General features: G+C 42.7%; 1 protein-coding gene and 1 long non-coding RNA gene across 9 annotated transcripts in view; one reads left to right on the forward strand and one right to left on the reverse strand.

Annotated features, from left to right (window-relative positions):
• CEP89 (centrosomal protein 89) overlaps positions 1-20,093 on the reverse strand; it is a 113,315-nt gene that overhangs the window by 38,085 nt on the left and 55,137 nt on the right. For 6 of the 7 annotated variants that reach the window (XR_005588956.1, XM_039503508.1, XM_039503504.1 and 3 more), the window contains exon 17: positions 9,220-9,309. Coding sequence is in view for 6 of the 7 variants with exons in the window: in XM_039503508.1 (XP_039359442.1) it covers positions 9,220-9,309 (90 nt within the window). In the remaining variant the exon portion in view is untranslated. Of the gene's footprint in view, positions 1-7,411; positions 7,546-9,219; positions 9,310-20,093 lie in introns of those variants that run through there. The other variant, XM_039503507.1, reaches the window with a different exon arrangement.
• On the forward strand, positions 5,996-18,255 carry LOC120384585. Of its 2 annotated transcripts, none has more exons than XR_005588961.1 (4): positions 5,996-6,513; positions 16,733-16,857; positions 17,065-17,180; positions 17,883-18,255. It is a non-coding gene; the product is annotated as an uncharacterized LOC120384585 (long non-coding RNA). The 2 variants fall into 2 exon arrangements; XR_005588962.1 differs by having other exon boundaries at positions 17,068-17,180.

The following is a 20,093-nucleotide window of genomic DNA, read 5'->3' on the forward strand; positions in this document are numbered from 1 at the left end:
AATTGAAAAATGGTATGCACAAGGGCTTTTATATAAAGATTTGTACAAAATAAGTATCTAGTAAATCCCCAAACTATCAATGGGTAAGACTTCTGAAGAATAATGTAAATTTGGTAGCAAATTAAGAATAAACATGCATAGCTTACAAATCAATGTAATAAACATTCTATATAAAAAAACAATGTTTTGATGCTTTTTTTAAGTGGTCATGCACTATTTCATTTTAAAGCAATCTATAGCTATCCCAAATGTTGTTTAATATGCCCACAGATTAAATATCAGCTCCTGATTTATTTTTCATTGAGGCCTCAAAATCAAAGATCATTTAACTTGTACTGTATGCAACTCAAAAGGAATGTACAAAATTGTTTTTTCTCCAGAAGAGCATACAAAAAGGTGGAACTGTGTGCCACTAAGCCAAATCCACTCATGCGCAAAGGCTAACTAAACAGGCTTCACAGAGGGCTGGCATTCTCTCTGCCCGGCTTGTGTACACCCTCAGTGATGGGGATACACGCTGTACAGAGCCACTGAATGACTGTTCAACCTCAGCCTGCTCCTTCCTTTCCCTTTCCCCCAAATAACCTTTTTGGTGCTATGGGAGGAGCTCCACGAAGTCTCCCAGCACCCTTCCCTTCTCCAACATGCAGGTGAACTGCCCCCACTACACTACTTTTTGGTTGTCACAAGTCTGCAAAGTTAAATGTTGTAGGGTTTGCCAAAACATGAACTTCACTCAGTCATCCTTTCTATAAAATAAGTGTATTGTTAATTACTACTGTTAGTAGTATTAAAAGCCCAACACAGGGCTGGATCCCCCATTGTGCTACACACTGTATAAATGCACAGTAAGAGACAATCTCTGCCTTGACAAACCACCTTCTCACAGGTGGTTCCTATAACTCAGAAAACACTGATTTGATTATTCAGGTTCTGGTCTCTTGCTATCTAATCCAGCAGAGGCTGATAGTTTTGTGACCATAAGAGGCTCAGTTCTTGGGAAAGAAGGAATATATTGTACCTCATCTTGCTTTGCAGTGATCCCATGAATGATCTAAGGACAGCACTGACCGGCTCCTAAGCATTTTCCCATCCCACATAAAGTAGGGTCTGTGTAGTCCCAACAGACACTGCTATTCAAAAATTCCAAGGTTGTACACTCAAAGCATGTTTACAGTGGAAGATCCACACAAGCAAACTTCAAAGAAGAAACATCCTTTTCTCCTTCCACACTCCTTATACTGGGATCTCTTGAATCTTTGTCACCTCTACTTGCAAAAGCAGAGAATACAATATGGCTCTATGTGAGAAACTGTGCTACTAGTTAGGATTAAAAAGGTACTGCAACTATAAAAATATTTAATAACTTTGATAATACTTGTGCTTTGATCAAAAATTAAGCTTTATTTTAATTTTTTTCCCAGTTTTAAATCAATACAAGAATCAGACTCTCTAGAGAACACTCAATGACTTGTTTTTCTGTATCTAGTATATTGTGGTTAAATTATCTGTCAATCGCTATTTAATAGGCCGGATTAGCTGATCTATGATTAGGGTGTAAACAAATTACAAGGCCTTGTAAGAAAGACCTAAAGATCATAGTTCAGATAACACCATAATCATGATTGCTGAATATGCTGCCATAAACTTACTTCTGAGTGGTTATGTCATATGCTTAATTAACATTTTTATTTTCGTTTGCAAGTCTTTTGTTTAAGAAAGCTTTGTTAAAGACTTATGTATTTTTTTTAACTTTTTATTAGTTCCTATTTATGCTTTTCCCTTCTTTATTGCTGTAATCCCCAGTCAGCTTTTTCAAATTTGCATTAATAATTCAAGGTACTAATGTATTTAAAGTTTATCTTGTGCTCTGGATTTGACAAGCTTCTGAAAATAAGAGACTTTGTCACTGAAAGTTGGTAGTGTGTATTGCACCTAAATTATTGGCTAATTTTTCTGAAAATGTTTTCTCCAGCTCATTCAGTAGTGTCACATAACATGACAGAAATGCAGTTAAATAAATGCAGATTTTCTGACATTAGAAGATTACAAACTGGCATCTTTTTAAGGGATGCATTTACTAAGCTCGGATACATATGAATGGGAGAAAAAGCATGGCTCAAGCATTTTATAACTGTATTGGTAAAACTGTAGAGTTGTGTAAAATTGCTACAGTGATGCTTTGATTGTGATTACCTCCCCTAAAAACTGCACTGCTTCATTTTTTAACCTAGCATTGGTAAATGATAAACCTGAAAGAGTTCAAAATAAAATGAATCTGTATTTGTTCAATATATAATCAGAATTCCTGTACAGCCAATCAGCCTCCCTGCTGAATCTGTGAGTCTCTATTTAGAACATCTATGCTGAGAAAACATAGGAAAATGTAGTGGTAAATCTGTAGAAACTTAAGGGGATCCAGATGAAAGCATGGTAACCAAATACTTTTAATTCCCTTTTTGAAAATGATTAGATTTCAAGGTGACTGTCCCTTTTATTAAAATAATTCTTCGTAGAAGACTGAGGGGGTGTGAGGTTGGCTGGGTGCTCTATATCGGTGCTAATGGTGCATGGCAGCAGAGGGTGCTTAAGCCGCCCGAACAGGTACCACTGAGGGAAAAATTTCCAGCGATCATGCTCAGGATGTGTGCACTTAGAATGGAATGCATATGTGCAATCACTCGAAGAATAAAAATTCTGAGTCCTTTGCCAGGACATAATACTTTTTATCTGCTCTCTTGCATGTAGGGAGAATAGAAGATGGAACATGCCAGCTGATCTTCCTGGCTTAGTTGATAGGCAAAGCTAGGCAGGCAGATGAGGGTGAATGGAGGATATTGAGCAGCTTACGATGAGGCTCAAGGAGTCCACAACTCTCTTGACTAAATTCTAGACGTGCTTAAAATATCTGTCAAGGATGGAGAAGGAGGCATGAGAGACCCATCGCTGACTTGGACCACCTCCCAGCATGACAGACATCATCTGAAGCAAAACCTCGCAGTAAAGAACTACAAACTAACTAGTATCTAGCTAAATACAATATGAGTGAAAGAAAAAAAAATTAAGAAGCTATACTATTACTACTTATAAACTATTAATAAGAAAAGAGGATAAAGTTGAGGAAATCTCAACAGGACAACTGCCAGAGCTCTGTCTCAGGCTGAGGCAGTTGAGAAGGAGCTGAGGGTGGTTCACCCATGCAGCACTATACAACAATGTCACGGGGCATGAGACTAACATGTACATGTGGGCTGAATGGAGGCTGCTATGAGAAATCTCCAGTAAAAGGCACAGGGGTTACTAGCGCATCTAAAGTGGAGCACCCATAAGGACACTACTTGAAGAAGGAAGCTTACATATGTGCTTCCCAGGGAATATGTACTCCTGGGCCCTGGACAGCCTCCCTAAATCTTCTTTCTCCTCCATATAGTGAAATGGTTTTGACACAAGGGGGACCTCTGGACCTGGGGAAGATGGGGAAAGATTTGTCCTTATAGCCATACATTTACGAGAGGGCGGATTGTTCCCTATCTTGACTGGATCTCATTCCTTCTGCTCTGCAGAGGAAGTGATCTTCCTTTGAGGAACCATTGCCCTTGCCTCAGACCCTGCAGAGCACTGCACATTGAGGTGGGGCAGGGATAGATTCTGAATACAGTATAATTCCATAAATCTCCTTTGATAGATAAAGGGCCCAATATTCTGCCGTCACTTGTACATGTGTAATAAAGTCATGACTGTCAGTGTGACTTAGATGAGATTGCACAGTATAACTGTTATTGACTACTGTGACTGAAAAGAATTCCTGTACAGCCAATCAGCCTTTACTGTTATTAAACAGTGATGTTCAGCATGGATTGAAATAATAAAAGAAAAATATGGATGAACTTGCTTTCAGATTTGACAGCTCTTATGTATTTATTTATATTTTCACTAGAAGAATGGTATCTGTCAATGTAATTCCTTTCTTTTTGACTCCAATGAAAAGTGATTTTTGCACATTACTACACGTTTTAGAAAATTAACTATGTAAGTGAAAATATTTAAAAATCCGAGTTGCTCAATATATTTAAAAGTGGTGAAAAATATTGCATCTTGATTGGGTGAAAGGTACTGTAAATCTAGAAAAGGCTATTTAATTTTAGCAGAAAAGATCAACGAAATTAGACTGACTGCCAATGCACTTCTGTGGCTCTTCCATTTAATCAAATCTTTAACTTACAGCTAAAGAAAAAACAAAAGGCAAAACAAGCTTATGAAACAGAAAGAAGAAAACTATCCTAGTTTGAGGTAATTTGATAGTAAAGGGTTATCATGTTTATCACTGTAGTAATTACTGTGGAAAAATTAAAATGACGCATACAGCATTATATGGCTTTTTACAACATCCTCATTATTTAACATTTTTGTCATGATATAAAAGCATAAACTAGTTTTATAATAGCATTTGAAAGCTGTAATTAAAATGTCATCACATTACATTTGACTCAAAATGGAGGTGAATTTAAAAAAAATCCAAACATCTCATTTAAGGCAGGAATTCAGGTGCCTGCTCTGCACACATTCCAAAAGCAAAAATGCAATGTTAGGTAGACACTTGTTGGCACACTGTCATGGATATGGTAAATATAGAGATGTCTATGGAAACCAAACACAGCCATGTAACTCATGATTGCTAAAAGAAGACACACCCTTGGATTGTTAAGGTAGGAACCAGAGCCTGAGGAGGGTACTATGCCTAAGCTAGTGAGAGCCAGAAGTATTTAGTTAAGTTAGGGAAAATGGCACCCTGGGCAAACTTGCTTTTTAGTGACTTGGGCCCTTGCGGGCGCCCCACCACCACTGCCCCAACCCCTGCAGGCTCCTCACCCCCCATCATCCTTTGCCCTCATGGCTCCCCAGACTCCCCACTGCCTATCATCTCTGGGCCGCACTGCCGCCCTCACATGCTGAATATGTATTGAAAGAGGTGTCAGAGCTCAGTCCTGGCATAAATTAAGCACTGGCTGGGCAATCAGATAGCAGTGGCTGCTGTCTGGGAACCCAGCTGTCTAAAGGCAACACCTCTGCCAGCAGGAGCGCAGAAGTACGGGTGGCAAGGTATATGGTGTATTGCCTCCTTACTTCTGTGCTGCTCTGTGGCTCATGGTGTCTGGTGCTCAGCCTGCGGCTCAAGGTGGGCTCTGTGCTGTCAAATAGAGGCTGCATCTTGGCAGAGCCCATGGTCATCCCGCAGCCCTCTGACTACTCCTGGTTCACCAGGCATGTCATGTCAGATGAGGGGGGAGGCAACTTCAACCATGATTCCAGGGGCTACTTAGGCACCTGAAAACTCTAGGGTATTTTTGCAGATAACTTAGGAACTAGCTGACAGGAGTACTGTATCTAATTCCTGTATAAAGAAAGAAAAAAAAATATATACAAACACCAATTAAAGCCATATTTTAAATTAATATGTAAATTTTGAGCAGTGGTTCTCAATCAGTGATATGTGTACCCTTGGAGTTATGCAAAGGTCCAGGGGGTACATCAACTCATCTAGATATTTGCCAAGTTTTACAACAGGCTACATAAAAAGCACTAGTGAAGTCAGTACAAACCAAAATGTCATGACAAGACAATAACTTGTTTAGACTGCTGTATATACTATACGCAGAAATGTAAGTACATTATTTATATTCCAGTTGATGTATTTTATAATTATATAGTAAAAATGAGAATAATCAAATTTTCAGTAATAGTGTGCTGTGACACTTTTGTATTTTTGTGTCTGATTTTGTAAGTAAATAGTTTTTAAGTGAGGTATAACTTGCAGGTACTGTGATGGGGCACCTCCCCCATACTGGCCTGTCAGGGGTTAATAGAGCCCTACGATGGCTAGGCAAAAAGCAGCCAATAGGAAAGAGGCTGCAAGGAGCAGCCAATCATGGCCAGGAAGGCCCATATAAGAAGAGCTGCAGGGCAGAGCGAGTTCAGTTGCTCCTTGGGGCTCGAGGAGGGAGAACTTACTGCCTTGTAGGAGGAGGAAAGCTAGCACCTTGGACAGAGCAGGAGTGAGAGCGAGTGAGAGCGAGCTCCTGGCTGACTGCTAAGATGGCATGCTGAGGCCCTGAGATAAGGGTGGAGAAGGTACTGGGGCTGCAGGGAAATGGCCCAGTGAAGTAGACTGGGAGGCTGGAGGCCACGCAGTGCGTGGCTGCCATTTACAGGGTCCCTGGGCTGGGACCTCGAGTAATGGCCAGGCCCAGGTTCCCCCTCACTCCCACTTGCCACTGAGGAAGTGCTGGACCATTGGACTGCAGTACATTCCCCCGGAAAGGGGGAGCACAAAGTGTGGCACATTCGGAGGGCTGTGTCCTGAAGAGGACGCCACGGTCTTTGGAGCAACATGGGTCCAGGACTGGAAATGGTGGTGGGCGAGACACCACCGAGAGTTGGCATACCTATCTGTGGAGCTGATCTGCAGGATGACCAGCAGGAGGTGCTAGTGTGGTGAGTCACACCCTATCACAGGTACGCAAGACATATCACATACCTGAAAGGAACAAAGAGTCCTGTGGCACCTTATAGACTAACAGACGTTCTGCAGCATGAGCTTTCGTGGGTGAATACCCACTTCTTCAGATGCAAGTGGTGGAAATTTCCAGGGGCAGGTTTATATATGCAAGCAAGAAGCAAGCTAAAGATAACGAGGTTAGTTCAATCAGGGAGGATGAGGCCCTGTTCTAGCAGTTGAGGTGTGAAAACCAAGGGAGGAGAAACTGGTTCTGTAATTGGCAAGCCATTCACAGTCTTTGTTTAATCCTGAGCTGATGGTGTCAAATGCCCCTCTGCTATGTACATCGGCCAAACTGGACAGTCTCTAAGGAAAAGGATAAATGGACACAAATCAGATATTAGGAATGGCAATATACAAAAACCTGTAGGAGAACACTTCAACCTCCCTGGCCACACAATAGCAGATCTTAAGGTGGCCATCCTGCAGCAAAAAAACTTCAGGACCAGACTTCAAAGAGAAGCTGCTGAGCTCCAGTTCATCTGCAAATTTGACACCATCAGCTCAGGATTAAACAAAGACTGTGAATGGCTTGCCAATTACAGAACCAGTTTCTCCTCCCTTGGTTTTCACACCTCAACTGCTAGAACAGGGCCTCATCCTCCCTGATTGAACTAACCTCGTTATCTTTAGCTTGCTTCTTGCTTGCATATATAAACCTGCCCCTGGAAATTTCCACCACTTGCATCTGAAGAAGTGGGTATTCACCCACGAAAGCTCATGCTGCAGAACGTCTGTTAGTCTATAAGGTGCCACAGGACTCTTTGTTGCTTTTACAGATCCAGACTAACACGGCTACCCCTCTGATACTTGATACCTGAAAGGGGTACAGTAGTCTGGAAAGAGTGAGAGCCACTACTAAATAGGGATACACTGTTCATTTGGAAGCGGAGGATCTCTGAGTTCTGTGAGTAGCCAGTGTCAGGGGCTGGATGTCACAGCAGAATGCTTCAAGGGGACTCAGGGACTGGGCTGCACCTACTGTTAACCTGCAAGGTAAAGACAAGGCTGACATAGCCTTGAGGAGAGTGCTTGAGGGGCTGACAGATTGGTGGCATTAGAGAGCTAACACCCAGATTCCCTCACAGTAGAGGCAACTAGCAGAGTAAGGGCACGTCTACACTACCTGCCAGATCGGCGGGTAGCGATCGATCTATCGGGGATCAATTTATCACATTTAGACACGATAAATCGATCCCCGATCGCTCTCCCGTCGACTGCTGAACTCCAGCTCTGCGAGAGGCAGAAGCAAAGTCGAGGGGGGAGCTGCAGCCGTCGATCCCGCGCCGCGAGGATGCCAAGTAAGTAATTTTAATTCGATCTAAGATACGTCGACTTCAGCTATGCTATTCTCGTAGCTGAAGTTGCGTATCTTAGATCAATTTCCCTCCCCTTCCCCAAGCCCCCTCCTCCCCCCCCCCCCAGTGTAGACCAGACCTAAGGGTCTAGCATATGGGCTCAACAGCCTGAAATAGAGACCCTAGGAGCAGCCATGGTTAGGGAGAAGGCTAAGCTGAACTCTGCTCTGTTATTGCTAATTTCTTTGTTAACAAAGTCAAACTGCAGGAAGGGTTGTGTGGACTTTATTTTAAAATAGATTGGAAAAGACTTAAAAGCTCAACAGAAGTTTTCAATTATTTAAGAAAAACAGTAATTACCAATGAAGAACCCAATAAGTAACAGGATGTGTTACTAAGATAAACATTGGGGTCTTGGGGTTCTGTTTTTTACCACTGATTGATTTGCCAAAAAAACTAACTTGACAATGCAGATTCTTGATCCCATCCTATCAAATCTCACTGTACATATAAGAAGAAACTTGTTAAGAAACTGTATGTGCTATAGAAAAAAACATTAGGTTGTATAAATATTTAAACAGAATTTCTGTAGCATCAGATAGGTTAAAACTGTGAATGTACTAAAGAATTAAAATATAATTCACCCAAGTTTGCCATTAAATTGCAATGAAATGCAAAAACTAAGATATACATGGTAAAGACTATATACTTTTATAGCTGACTCTTTGTATACTTTAGACAACATACTTAGGACCTGTCTTCACTACAAATACAACCAAGTTGGGGCACCCAGTTATTTAGATTTCTGACTTAGCTACTCTACAAATGGAGCAGTGTGGTAGATAAGAGTGTAACTGTTCTGGAATTAGGTTAAATCTTGGGATATGTCCAAATTCCCTAAAATTGAGGTACAACCCTATAGTCATCTGAATGCACCTTGACAGTAGTTGTATATGCATCTCAATACTTGTAATTCTAATATTAATAAACTCTACATTGAGAATATTTTTCAATTTTCCCCATTATTACAGACTTTTTAAAAGGTACAAAGAAAAGGGTTGGGATATATCCTATAACATAAATATAAATAAAATGTCTATGCTTTTACCATTCTACAACCTGCAATAGCTCCTACAAATCATCAGAACATTATGTTCCTATATAGAAAGCAGTGTTGTGTAAAATATGCTAAAAATCCCATTTATCTTCTAAAATCCATTCTAAAAAATATCCATAAAATGTTCTTACAAAAAATATACTGCCGTATTGGATTAAGTACTGTTTTTTGTTTGTTTGTTTGTTTTAAAACTAACTTGTAATAGATATGGAATGGTAATTAATATTTGATTTACAAAGCCTACTTACCCGAACCTTCTCTTCTAATCTTCCTAAGCGTACATTCCCTTCTATTATTTTGTTCAGAACTCCATGCTTCTCACTTTCCAAGCATTTGGCCTGCAAACATAATAGGTAGATGAATGTAGGTTTTGTATTCTGATATATGTAAGGAAAGGAAAAAGAGCCCAATATTGTTTTAAAGTGCTGTTTTGCCATCATGACACCTTTTTTGGGTATGAATGGCTCTTACTATACAAGTCTATCATATACCTAACTTGAAAATGTCTTGCTGGCATTTCTAAAAGGGAGCATGTCTCACAAAGCCTACAGTTGCAGTTTTTGGAGAGAGGAGAGGCAGACCTAAGATGCTGATAAAATGGGCAATGTTCTACAAAGAGACAGAATTACCCAAAAGGGACTTCTTTGAATATATTCTTTCCTTGTATTACTTTACACTGAGGCTGTCAAAATACATCGCAAGTATTAGTAATTTCTCATTACTTTCTTGTATGGGAGGTATCTGTAAATATTATTTCCCTTTCTTGCATGCTCCACAAGCATTTTCATGCTATTATCCATCTTATCTGCTATGTTTGTAATGCCCTATTGAAACTTATTCACCAAGCCACTTTCTGTGCCACATTCAAATCTCTCTTACAGACCTATTTCTATGAAGACTACTACAAGCAAAAAAGAGAGGTAACCAATCAATTGTAATTAAAAGGGGAAAGAACCAAACTATCAAAACGCATACGTGCCTCATTATTGTCACCCTATCCTTCCCTTCCCTCTTCCCCCACACTGGTCTGTTTCTGACCTGCACTTGTGCAGTCATGTTAAATCAGGACTGGACAGTTTTCTAGGCAGTGATTGTATCTCTGTGTCAATCCTTACGCCTTTTCTGAGTCTTGAGAAATAAGAATTAATAAGTTTCATCCACAACTATTGACAATAATATATGTCAAGTTTCTACACCACCTTTTAAAAAGATTTCTACAAACAAATCTATAAGTGAAATGTATCTTATTTTTCAAGGTGCTGTTTCTCAGAAGTGTCATGACTAATGAACCTCGAAATTCACCTCCTTACACCCTCCCCAAATTCTCCTCTGGCTAGAGATCAGATATATGGGATTCCAGGTACAAAGGATATTTTTTTGATGGAGGCTAAGGGCAAAATCAGGCTGATATAACTGGAAAAAAACAGCTAGAACCTTGACTATGGAATCACTACCCTTCCTTCAGAATACCTCTTCAGAGCTAGTCACACTAAATAGACTATACTGCTATTATAATATTCATATATAGTACACACAATAAAAATGGTAGGAAAATGTGTTTTATTCAGTAGATGAAGGTTACTCACCTGTAACCAGAGTTCTGTGAGATGACCTGTGCACATTCTCACACTCAAGTTTCTTCCAACCCTTCACATTCTCAGAGTGAGCACAAGAGTTGAAATGTGCACAGGCCATGCAAAGAGGAACCTATTTTTAAAATAATACTGGGCAGGATCATCAGCTCATGTAAATTGGCACTGCTCTACTAAAATCACTTTTTATAAAATCGTTTTAGGCTGAGACCTATATAGAGGAAGTTTTTAACTCAGTTTTTACATCCTCTGAAAAATACAGATTTCTAATGAAAATGTTGACACATTTGTGGCACCAACCATGCCCCAAAATTCAGTGAAAATAACTAACTATGGCAGTAGTTCATTATTGCTCTGTGAATAAAAAAAAATCCTGTGCACTCAGTTCATTGACTTCAAAAGGATTACTTGCTTTCATGCTCATATTTCATCCTGAGGGGAGTCTAAATGTCAGTGAACTGAGTTTGTAGTCGTATGTAATGTAAAGGCCTCCTATAATATTCAGACTTAATATTTATGCAAAACTACTGGAATAAATTAATAATATATGAGAAAAGCAGGAGATGCAGAAAAACAACTCCCTAGCACTCTACTAATTCTATATTTGTAGTGATTGGGCTTGATTCATGCAGGATCTGCCAGCTTCTGATAGTACAGATCTGGGGCCCAGCCCCACCGAGAGAGCTGTCCAGTTGCATAAAGGGTACATAACTTCTGCTACCTTGAGGAGTTAAAATCAGCCAGTACGGCCCTCTAAATCAGAGGTTCTCAAATTGGGGGTTGGGCCCCCTCAAGGGGTCATGAAGCTATTATATGGGGTTATAATATATAACAAGCTGTCAGCCTCCACCCCAAACCCCGCTTTGCCTCCAGCATTCATAATGGTGTTAAATATATAAAAACATGTTTTCAATTTATAAGGGGTGGGGGGTCGCACTTAGAGGCGTGCTATGTGAAAGGAGTCACCAGTTAAAAAAAAAAAAAAGTTTGAGAACCACTACTCTAAATGGTCAGTATTGGTTGGAAAACATTTGAGACTCCTTACTGGCACTTTGAACTGCTTGAACTGAAAAGAGCCCTTGAAATAGCAGTCAGGTCTGAAGTACAGAGATGCATGGGGAAGCTTATGCATTGCCTTCATACTATATGCTTGGCTCAGTTCACTATCATGAATCCATCACTTTTGTAAACACTAAGTTCACTCTCAGATTTAAAAGAAAACAAAAATTGAATAGACTGCAAATATGAAAAGATCTCAAACCCCTTAAGAAGATAAACTCTTAAATCCACTGACAGTATTCAAAAGAGAAATAACTGGGTTAGAATTAGTGATGCTTGACTACATGTGAAGTATACACATCACTCCTGTCTATTCCAGAGAAACAACTCCCTTCAGAGAAAATCAAAACTCACCAGCATCACAAAAATATGAGCTTTGTGCTCAGTCACTGAATGACATTTTGACTTAGTATATGGCACCTGCATCATAAAATAAAGGAATGATTTTTGACAGCTGCTAACACTGGATTAAAGCTTACCACTATTACCCAGACAAAACTGTTTTAAATAATTTGTTACTACCCTTTTATATTACAATTTGATTTTTATTAGAATACTGGCCTGATCCTGCAAACAATAAAGCTAACTCTGTGTGTGTACTTGCAGGATTGGGGCCATCGGGCAAATGCTGTGGGGGAGCCTGTTTTCCCTTAGATCCCTCTGCACATTAATCTCTTCCTTTCTATGTGTGGGAATGGGACAAGCTAGTGGAAATGTAACTCTTTGGACCACTACACACACTCATAACTGCTGAAGGAAATCTGCAAAACCATTAACACAACCTCCAAACTACATTTGCTTTTCTGTAGCTCCTATTTGGCACTGTGGAATCCCACTTCATCATCATTTCCAGGAGCAACTGCAGGTGGAGGAAGCCTGGGAAGCACAGCTCCAATGGAGCCACTCTTTCTGAATCAGAAGTGAATGCTAGGGATCCCAGAGCATAGAGGCACAGAGTTCTATTATTTGAGGGGATAGTGAATCAGCAGGAAAACTAGAGAAGACCACCTTGTTTGTTCCATGAGTGAGCAAAGAGACCTGTCTCCATAATAGAACAATTTGAGGAAAACTTTGCAAGGGAAACCTTTTTCCTCTCCCCAAAGGCTCTTCCATGGGAAGGAGCAATAGGGACCAAACAAATATTCATTGATTACAAGATTGCTTTCCTATTAACTGTTTGAATTGCTCTCATGTCAAATGTGATAAAACATCAGAAATAGTTTTTAGTATGGGCATTTTTCCTGCCACTCGAAGTATGATAAATATCAAAACACTTTTTTTATGAAAGTGCCTGTAGGACAAAAAAATTGAATTACTGTAACCAAAGTAATATTTGTATGTATAAATAAAACCAACTTTAATTTCACACATACAATTCCATTGGCCACCTTAAATTAACTATTAAATATTGTAGAGAGAAGTCTTCAGCTGTTAAGTAACCTTAAAGTTGATATCCAGACTTAGACTCAAATCAACTTTTCTATAGCGAATTTCATTGTCAGTTTTTGCTGCAGGCACAGAATTGTTCTTTAATTGTAACTGTAACTTTAATTCTTCAATTTATTAAGAAAATACATTTCCAATGCTTGTTTTTAAAATGTCAGCAGAATTTACTGGTGACCCAAAACGGGGGTGGGGGGGTGGGAGGGGCAGGAAGTGACAGTTACGTCCATTTCATTATGTAGGAAGGGGCGTGGAAGGTCGCAAAGGGTCCTAGCAACTGTGAGAAGGGATCTTGAGAACTATCAGAGGGAGTAGTATCAAGCAATTGATCTGCCCTAAGGGCTCTCATATGTAGGTCTCCACCTTGTGACCTCATATTGTTTAATGTCCATAGCTGGGGTCCTGTCACCAAGAATACTCTAACCTCAATGCCCAGTAATCTAAGAAGGGGCCTTTCCGGCCACTTTGTCCATGTAGAGTTGTAGTTGTCCTGAAGTGTTGTGTAATGTGAGACAGTCTCTGGGGGTGGGGAGGAGGGAACTGTTACTGACCTTTTGTAACTGTTCTTTGAGATGTGTTGCTCCTATCCATTCCACGATAGATATGTGTTCACCGCGTGCACTGTTGCCTGGGAATTTTCTCTTAGTGGTATCCACTGGGCTGGTTCGAGTGCCCTCTGAAGTCGTGCGCATATTCACTGGTATATGGGGTGCTGCTGGCCCCACACCCCCTCAGTTCCTTCTTGCCGGTAGCTCCAACAGAAGGGTAGGAAGGTGGGTCATGAAATGGACATGAGCCACACATCTCTAAGAACAAATGTTACAAAAGGTTAGTAACTGTTTCTTCTTCAAGTGCCTGCTCGTGTCCATTCCATGCAAGGTGATTCACAAGCAGTATCCCAGGAAGTGGGCTCGGAGTTCATTGATGTGCTGCCTGCAACACTGCTCTCCCGAAACTGGCATTGTCACAGGCCTGTTGGGTGATGGCGTAGTGGGATGCAAAAGTATGAACTGACGACCAGGTTACGGCTCTGCAGATGTCCCGTATTGTTACCTGCACAAGGAACGCTGATGATGAAGCCTAGGTTCTTGTGGAATGTGTAGAAAAGATGGCCAGAGGCAGAACATTCACCTGCTTGTAGCAAGCTTGTATACCAGCAGTTATCCAGGATGAGATTCTTTGGGTTGACACAAGTAGCCCTCTCATCCTTTCCACCATTGCTACAAAGAGTTGTGTGGACTTATGGAAGGGCTTAATTTTCTCAATATAAAAGACCCACCTAACATCCAATGTATGAAGCTGACGTTCCTCTAAGCTTTCGTGAGGCTTTAGGAAAAAGACAGGTAGAAAAATGACCTGGTGGTTGTGGAATTGTGACACCATCTTTGGTAGGAAGGCCGGATGAGGGTGCAGTTGGACTTTGTCCTTGAACACCATCTAAGATGGTTCTGACGTAAGGGCCTTGACCTCAGAGACCCTTCTGGCCGAGGTGATTGCCACCATAAAGACCTTCCAGGAGAGAAGCAGTAGGGAGCCCAATGCTAATGGCTCCAAAAGGGGGCGGGGGCACAGTGAGCCTCGACAGGACCAGGTTTAAGTCCTGGGGGAGTTGGTTTGCAAACCTAAGGGTAGTCTTTCCAGCCCTTAGAGAAGCTGGACCATCATCTCATGAGAGAACACTGATCTGCCATCCACTGGAGGGTGGAAGGCTGAGATGGCTACCAAATGAACTTTAATAGATGAGAGCGCCAGGCCTTGCTGCTTTACGTGGAAAACATAGTCCAAGATAGACTGAAGAGAAGAACGGGATGGAGAGAGATCCCATTCGGAGGCCCAGCAAGTGAAACGTTTCCACGTAGCCAAGTAGGAAGCCCTGGTGGAAGGCTTTCTACTGCCTAGCAAGACCTGTCAAACCTGTTCTGAGCAGGCCAAGGGGGCTATTTCAGATTTTGGGGGGAGGGGCAACTTTAACTATGATTTAAGGGGCTACTTAGGCATCTGAAAACTCTAGGTTTTTTTGCAGATAATAACTTGGAAAATAGCCAGCAGGAGCACTGTATCTAATTCCTATATAAAGAAAGAAAAAATATATATACAAACACCAATTAAAGACACATTTTAAAGTTTTATATGTACGTTTAGAACAATCACAGATAATACAGCAAGATAATACCTCAAGGCTTGGGATTGGCATCAGTTTTGGAGCCTTGACACAGATATCAGATACACAAGTTTGGATGTTAGCAGCATGGATCTATACAAACAAATTTTGGCAGCCAAATCTTACAAATTGTTTAGAATGGCTTGGGTTTATGTTCACTGAAGGGCTTATACAAATAGTTACAATAAATACAAAGGATTAAATTGGAAGGAGGTTTCCAGTGTGTTGCTGTAAGAAGTGGTGAGAGTAAACATCACTGCTATGAAATTCACAGATGGTACTCAAGCTTGAGAGACTTTGCCGTACCCTCAGAAATGTACAAGTGAAAGTATAACAGGAGATATGAATACTTACCTGCTGGAAGAGAAGGAGATACAGCAGACAGCTGCAAAATGGCTGCTTGAGGGCTGCAGTTGAGGGGACGCAGCTCCTCAAAGTATTCTGGGAAAAAGTCCTAGAAAAGTGCAATCCCACTCTGGGGAGATTTGGTAAAATCCAGGCATTCACAGAGGAATCAGTGTTTCTGTATCACAGCCTATAGACCTGACCCAGTGTAGGCAAAAAACCAGTGTAGGCAAAAGAGAGACTCCCACAGACTAGTGGCACTAAATGGCAAAATAAATGGCCACACTGGGGTACTGCTAATTCACTACAAAATTAGAGACTTGGAAAATAATTGTGAACATTTTAAGTGTAACTTAAACAATATTTGTGGTGGTGATAACACACATTTGTTTCTTCGCAGCAGGAAAAGATTACAGGTGGTCTATTCTGAAGTGCTGCTCTTGCAGCCTGAAACGTCCAAAGCTGGGCTGTCTGTGAGGATAATTATCCCCTGAATATGCCTGAGGCAGCATCACTCTCCCCACCTGAGCAGCCTCCTATCTATTGGTGTCACAAAGGGCTTGCCTTACAAGCAAAAGGCCTTTTTTTACATGTCAACATGTGAAGGTGAGGGGCAGATCATGATGAAATCTGCAGCATCTTCCACCCTAAGCACAAAGTTTGAGAGCTTCCTTCCTCCCACCGCTTCCTGAGCATGTTTGTTTCAGGAATGAAAAAGTGCTGCAGAAGCTCCCAGCCTTGCTATTGGCTCTACCAGATACACCCCTGAGTTCTTATTTGCTGAGCAAAGAATAGGCCAGTGTGGGGAAGGGGACAGAGGAGCAAGCAACATGGATTAAGTGTTGTCTGTCAGGACCTGCACCACTTTGCCTGAGATCTGGGGAAGAAACACTTGGCTAACCAAGTAAATTTGTTAGCCTCTAAGGTGCCACAAGTACTCCTATTCTTTTTGCAGTTACAGACTAACACAGCTACTACTCTGAAACAAGTTCCCTGATGTTGATGTGCAGGGAGTGTTCTTGGGATCAGAGGCCCTGAGTCTTGAGGTTGTTGAGGTGGGCTCCCCACCCTAGGTCTGATGTGTCTGAGCCTAAGGCTACTAACAGTTATGGGGCAATAAAGGATACCCCCCTCATTAATGATTTTGGGTCTTTCCACCAGTCCAGGGAAGCAAGGACCAGAGGCTGGACCATGAGTACTGAGTCCAAGTGGTGTCTGCTTGGGGAGTAAACTGATGCTAGCCACATCTGGAGGGGCCTGAGGCACAGACTTGTATACTGTACCATGTAAGTACATGCCACCATATGTCCCAATAGCTTGAGACAGACCTGAGCACTTGTGATTGGGTGGACCGTGATCTTGGATATCAGATTTGACATGATCCAGAATCAGACATCCAGCAGAAAGGCCCTGGCTTGGGTCAAGTCAAGAACTGCCCTGATAAATTCTACTCTCTGAACCACGACCAGAGTTGACTTTTGCTCATTTATCAGCAGGCCCAGCGCTGTGAAGGTAGCTTGGACTGTGTTGATGCTGTTCTGTACTTGGGCCTATGAGCGGCCTTTGATCAGCCAGTTGAGGTACAGGTGGACTCACCCCATCGCCTGAGGTAGGCTGCTATGACCGCTATACAGTTCGTGAAGGCCCAGGGGCTGCTAGTAGGCCAAAGGGTAAAACAGTGAATTGGTAACGGTGTTGACCCACTACAAACCTGAGAAATCTTCTGTTGCCATGGAAGATAGAGATGTGAAAATAAGCATCCTTTAAGTCAAGGACAGCGTACCAGTCTACTGGATCCAGGGAGAGAATGATGGAGGCCAGGGAGATCATGTGGAACCTCAGTTTCTTGAGATATCTTTTGAGGCAACATAGGTCCAAGATGGGCCAGAGGTCCCCTTTTTGGCCTTCAGGATTAGGAAATACTGGGAGTAGAATCCCTTCCCTCTCAAGTCTTGAGGAACTTCCTCCACAGCCCCCACACATAGAAGGGATTGCACCTCTGGACAAGGAGAAGGGTCCCTGAAGAGGGATGGGGAGGGAGAGGTGCAAAGAAACTGCAGGGTATAACCGGCTGTCACTGTGTGCAGGACCCAATGATCTGACATTATGAACTATCATGCAGGGCTGAAGAGCAACACAGTCTGAAAATAAAAGGGGAGACAGATTTGAGATGTGACTGGTTCTGTGCCCTCGGGCACACCTTCAAAAGGCATGCATGGGCCCACCCAAGTATCTCTGAGACCCTGACTGGGAGGTTGACGTGGACAGGAGAGGTTGGTGCCATTTGTAACCTCTCCCTTTTCTCTTGTAGGGCTCCTGTCTTGGAGGTGCAGAGAACCAAGGAGGCTGTTAGGGCCTGAAGTGCTTCCTGGAAGCTGATGGGGGTATAAAGGCCTAAGGAGTGCAGGGTGGCCCTCGAGTCTCGTGTGTGTCTGTTCCAAAAAAAAAGAGCAGCCTTCAAAGGGGAGGTTCTGGACAGATTGTTGGACCTCTTCTGGGAGTTCGCAGGACTGGAGCCAAGAATCACCTCATGGTGATGGCTGAGGACACTGTCCTGACTGCCCAGTTGGCTGCATCCAGAGCTGCCTGATTGGAGGTCCTGGCTACATTCTTACCCTCTTCCAGGAGGGCAGTGAACTCCCGCCTCAACACATGTGGCAGTGAGTCTTTAAATTTACATGCGGAGTCCCAAAGATTAAAATCGTATCTCCTCAGCAACGCCTGCTGGTTGAAGATACATAGCTGAAGGCTACCCAATGAATAAACTTTCCCTCCAAAAAATCTAGTCTCTTTGCGTCTTTGTTTCAGGGTAGTGGTCGACTGGCTCTGCCTGTCCCATTCATTCGCTGTAGTGACCACCAGGGACCCTGGGGATGGGGTGTTGCAAGTACAGGTATTCAAACCCACTCGCCAGTACATAGTACTTTTTCTCTTCCTTCTTTGAGGTGGGCTTTGACTGCTCCCATCATCACTTCATTGATGGGCAAGGCCATGTTGGAGGGTGCTGGCATCCAGGATGTCAATGAAACTGTGTGCTGACTCTTTGAGCTCTTCGATCTCTAGACCCAGGTTTGCCATGACCTGTTTGAAAAGGTCCTGATGGAACCTGAAATAATCTTGCAGAAGCTACTGGGCCCTGCAACGGCCTTGTCAGAGGAGAAGGAGGCTTGCACCAGAGGAGGGGCTCCTTCCGCTTCAACCCTGACCACCGGAGTCATCTCCTGGGATCGGTGCCAGAGTCGGGATCTGGTGCCGAGTAGGAAGGAGTGATAGTCTGTTTCTCCAAAGCTACTGTATAGAGCTATGCACAGATACAAAATTTGTATCTGCATCTGATCTGCAAAAATGATCCACGGATATCAAGTTGATATCTGCAAATTTGCAGAGCTCTATGAATAAGAGCAGTGGGAGGAGGGGTCCCGCATTGTGGGAAACCCCGAGGGTTACGGTATGGCCACTGCATCCGCCAGAGACCTGCTGACCAGGTACTGGCACCAAACTCCGGTGGCACGTAGGCTGGATACTGGTGATATGCCCTGAGTGGAGCAAAAGATTCTCCTTCGGACTCTGGAGAGGAGTCTTTTCTCAGGGACCATGCTGGATCCATACCCACTTCTGTCTCCACATGATTCTGGGATTATGGGGAACGCCAAAGAGTCCATGACCATGTTGCCAGGATCATGGTAGGCTTACCCTAGAGAGAGCCGGGAGTGCCTGGGAAGGAGCCCGACACTTCCAGTTGCCTGGGCTGGCAAGTGCCACCTTGGAGTCAATGGGATTAGAAGAGAGAAGAGGTTATTCACCGCTTGGAAAGCTTCCAGGGCCAAGGAGACCACTGGACTGCTGGCACCGCAGCAGCTTTCAGGGTCAGCAGAGGATCTCACACTAGACTCAACACTCTAGGCACAGTTGACGGTGCCATCTCTGGCTCAGGGGAGGAAGAACGGCCCGGCACACTGGCTTGTCCCTCTTCTGCACCAGCGAGCACCCTCTCTTGGTGCGCTGCTTCTTGTGCTTCTTCCTTGGCACCAGAGATGGAGAAGGGTGCCAGAAAGAACATGGTGCTGAGGAAGCGCTTCATATAGATGTCAAAGTGCTTGGTACCAATTCGGAGCATCTCTGCTCCGAGACAGGTCAGAGAGCTGTCAGCCTCTAAAGGAAAGTCTTCAGGCGAATGTGGTTTTTTTTTTTTTTTTTTTAGTGCAGATCTGGCACCTTGTCCTTTACTTTGGTTTCCCACAGACACTTTAAGCAGCTGGTGTGTGGGTTACTCACTGGCATATGTTTGCCGCAAGAAGCCCTGAGAACCCTGGGGCAAAGAGTCCCTTGATGACAGGGGCTAATTATTCACACTACTCTATTCGTTAACAATAAGAACTATACACGCTAACTACAATAACTACAAACAGAGAAGAGTCCAACCACTGTTAAAGAACCCTTGTCACAGCAAAAAGGATCATTCCAGTAACCGTCATGGGCGGTAAGAAGGAACTGAGAGGATACAGGGCCAGTGGCACCCCTT

The sequence above is a fragment of the Mauremys reevesii genome, linkage group 16 (assembly GCF_016161935.1).
Source record: "Mauremys reevesii isolate NIE-2019 linkage group 16, ASM1616193v1, whole genome shotgun sequence".
Taxonomy (NCBI): Eukaryota; Metazoa; Chordata; order Testudines; family Geoemydidae; genus Mauremys; species Mauremys reevesii.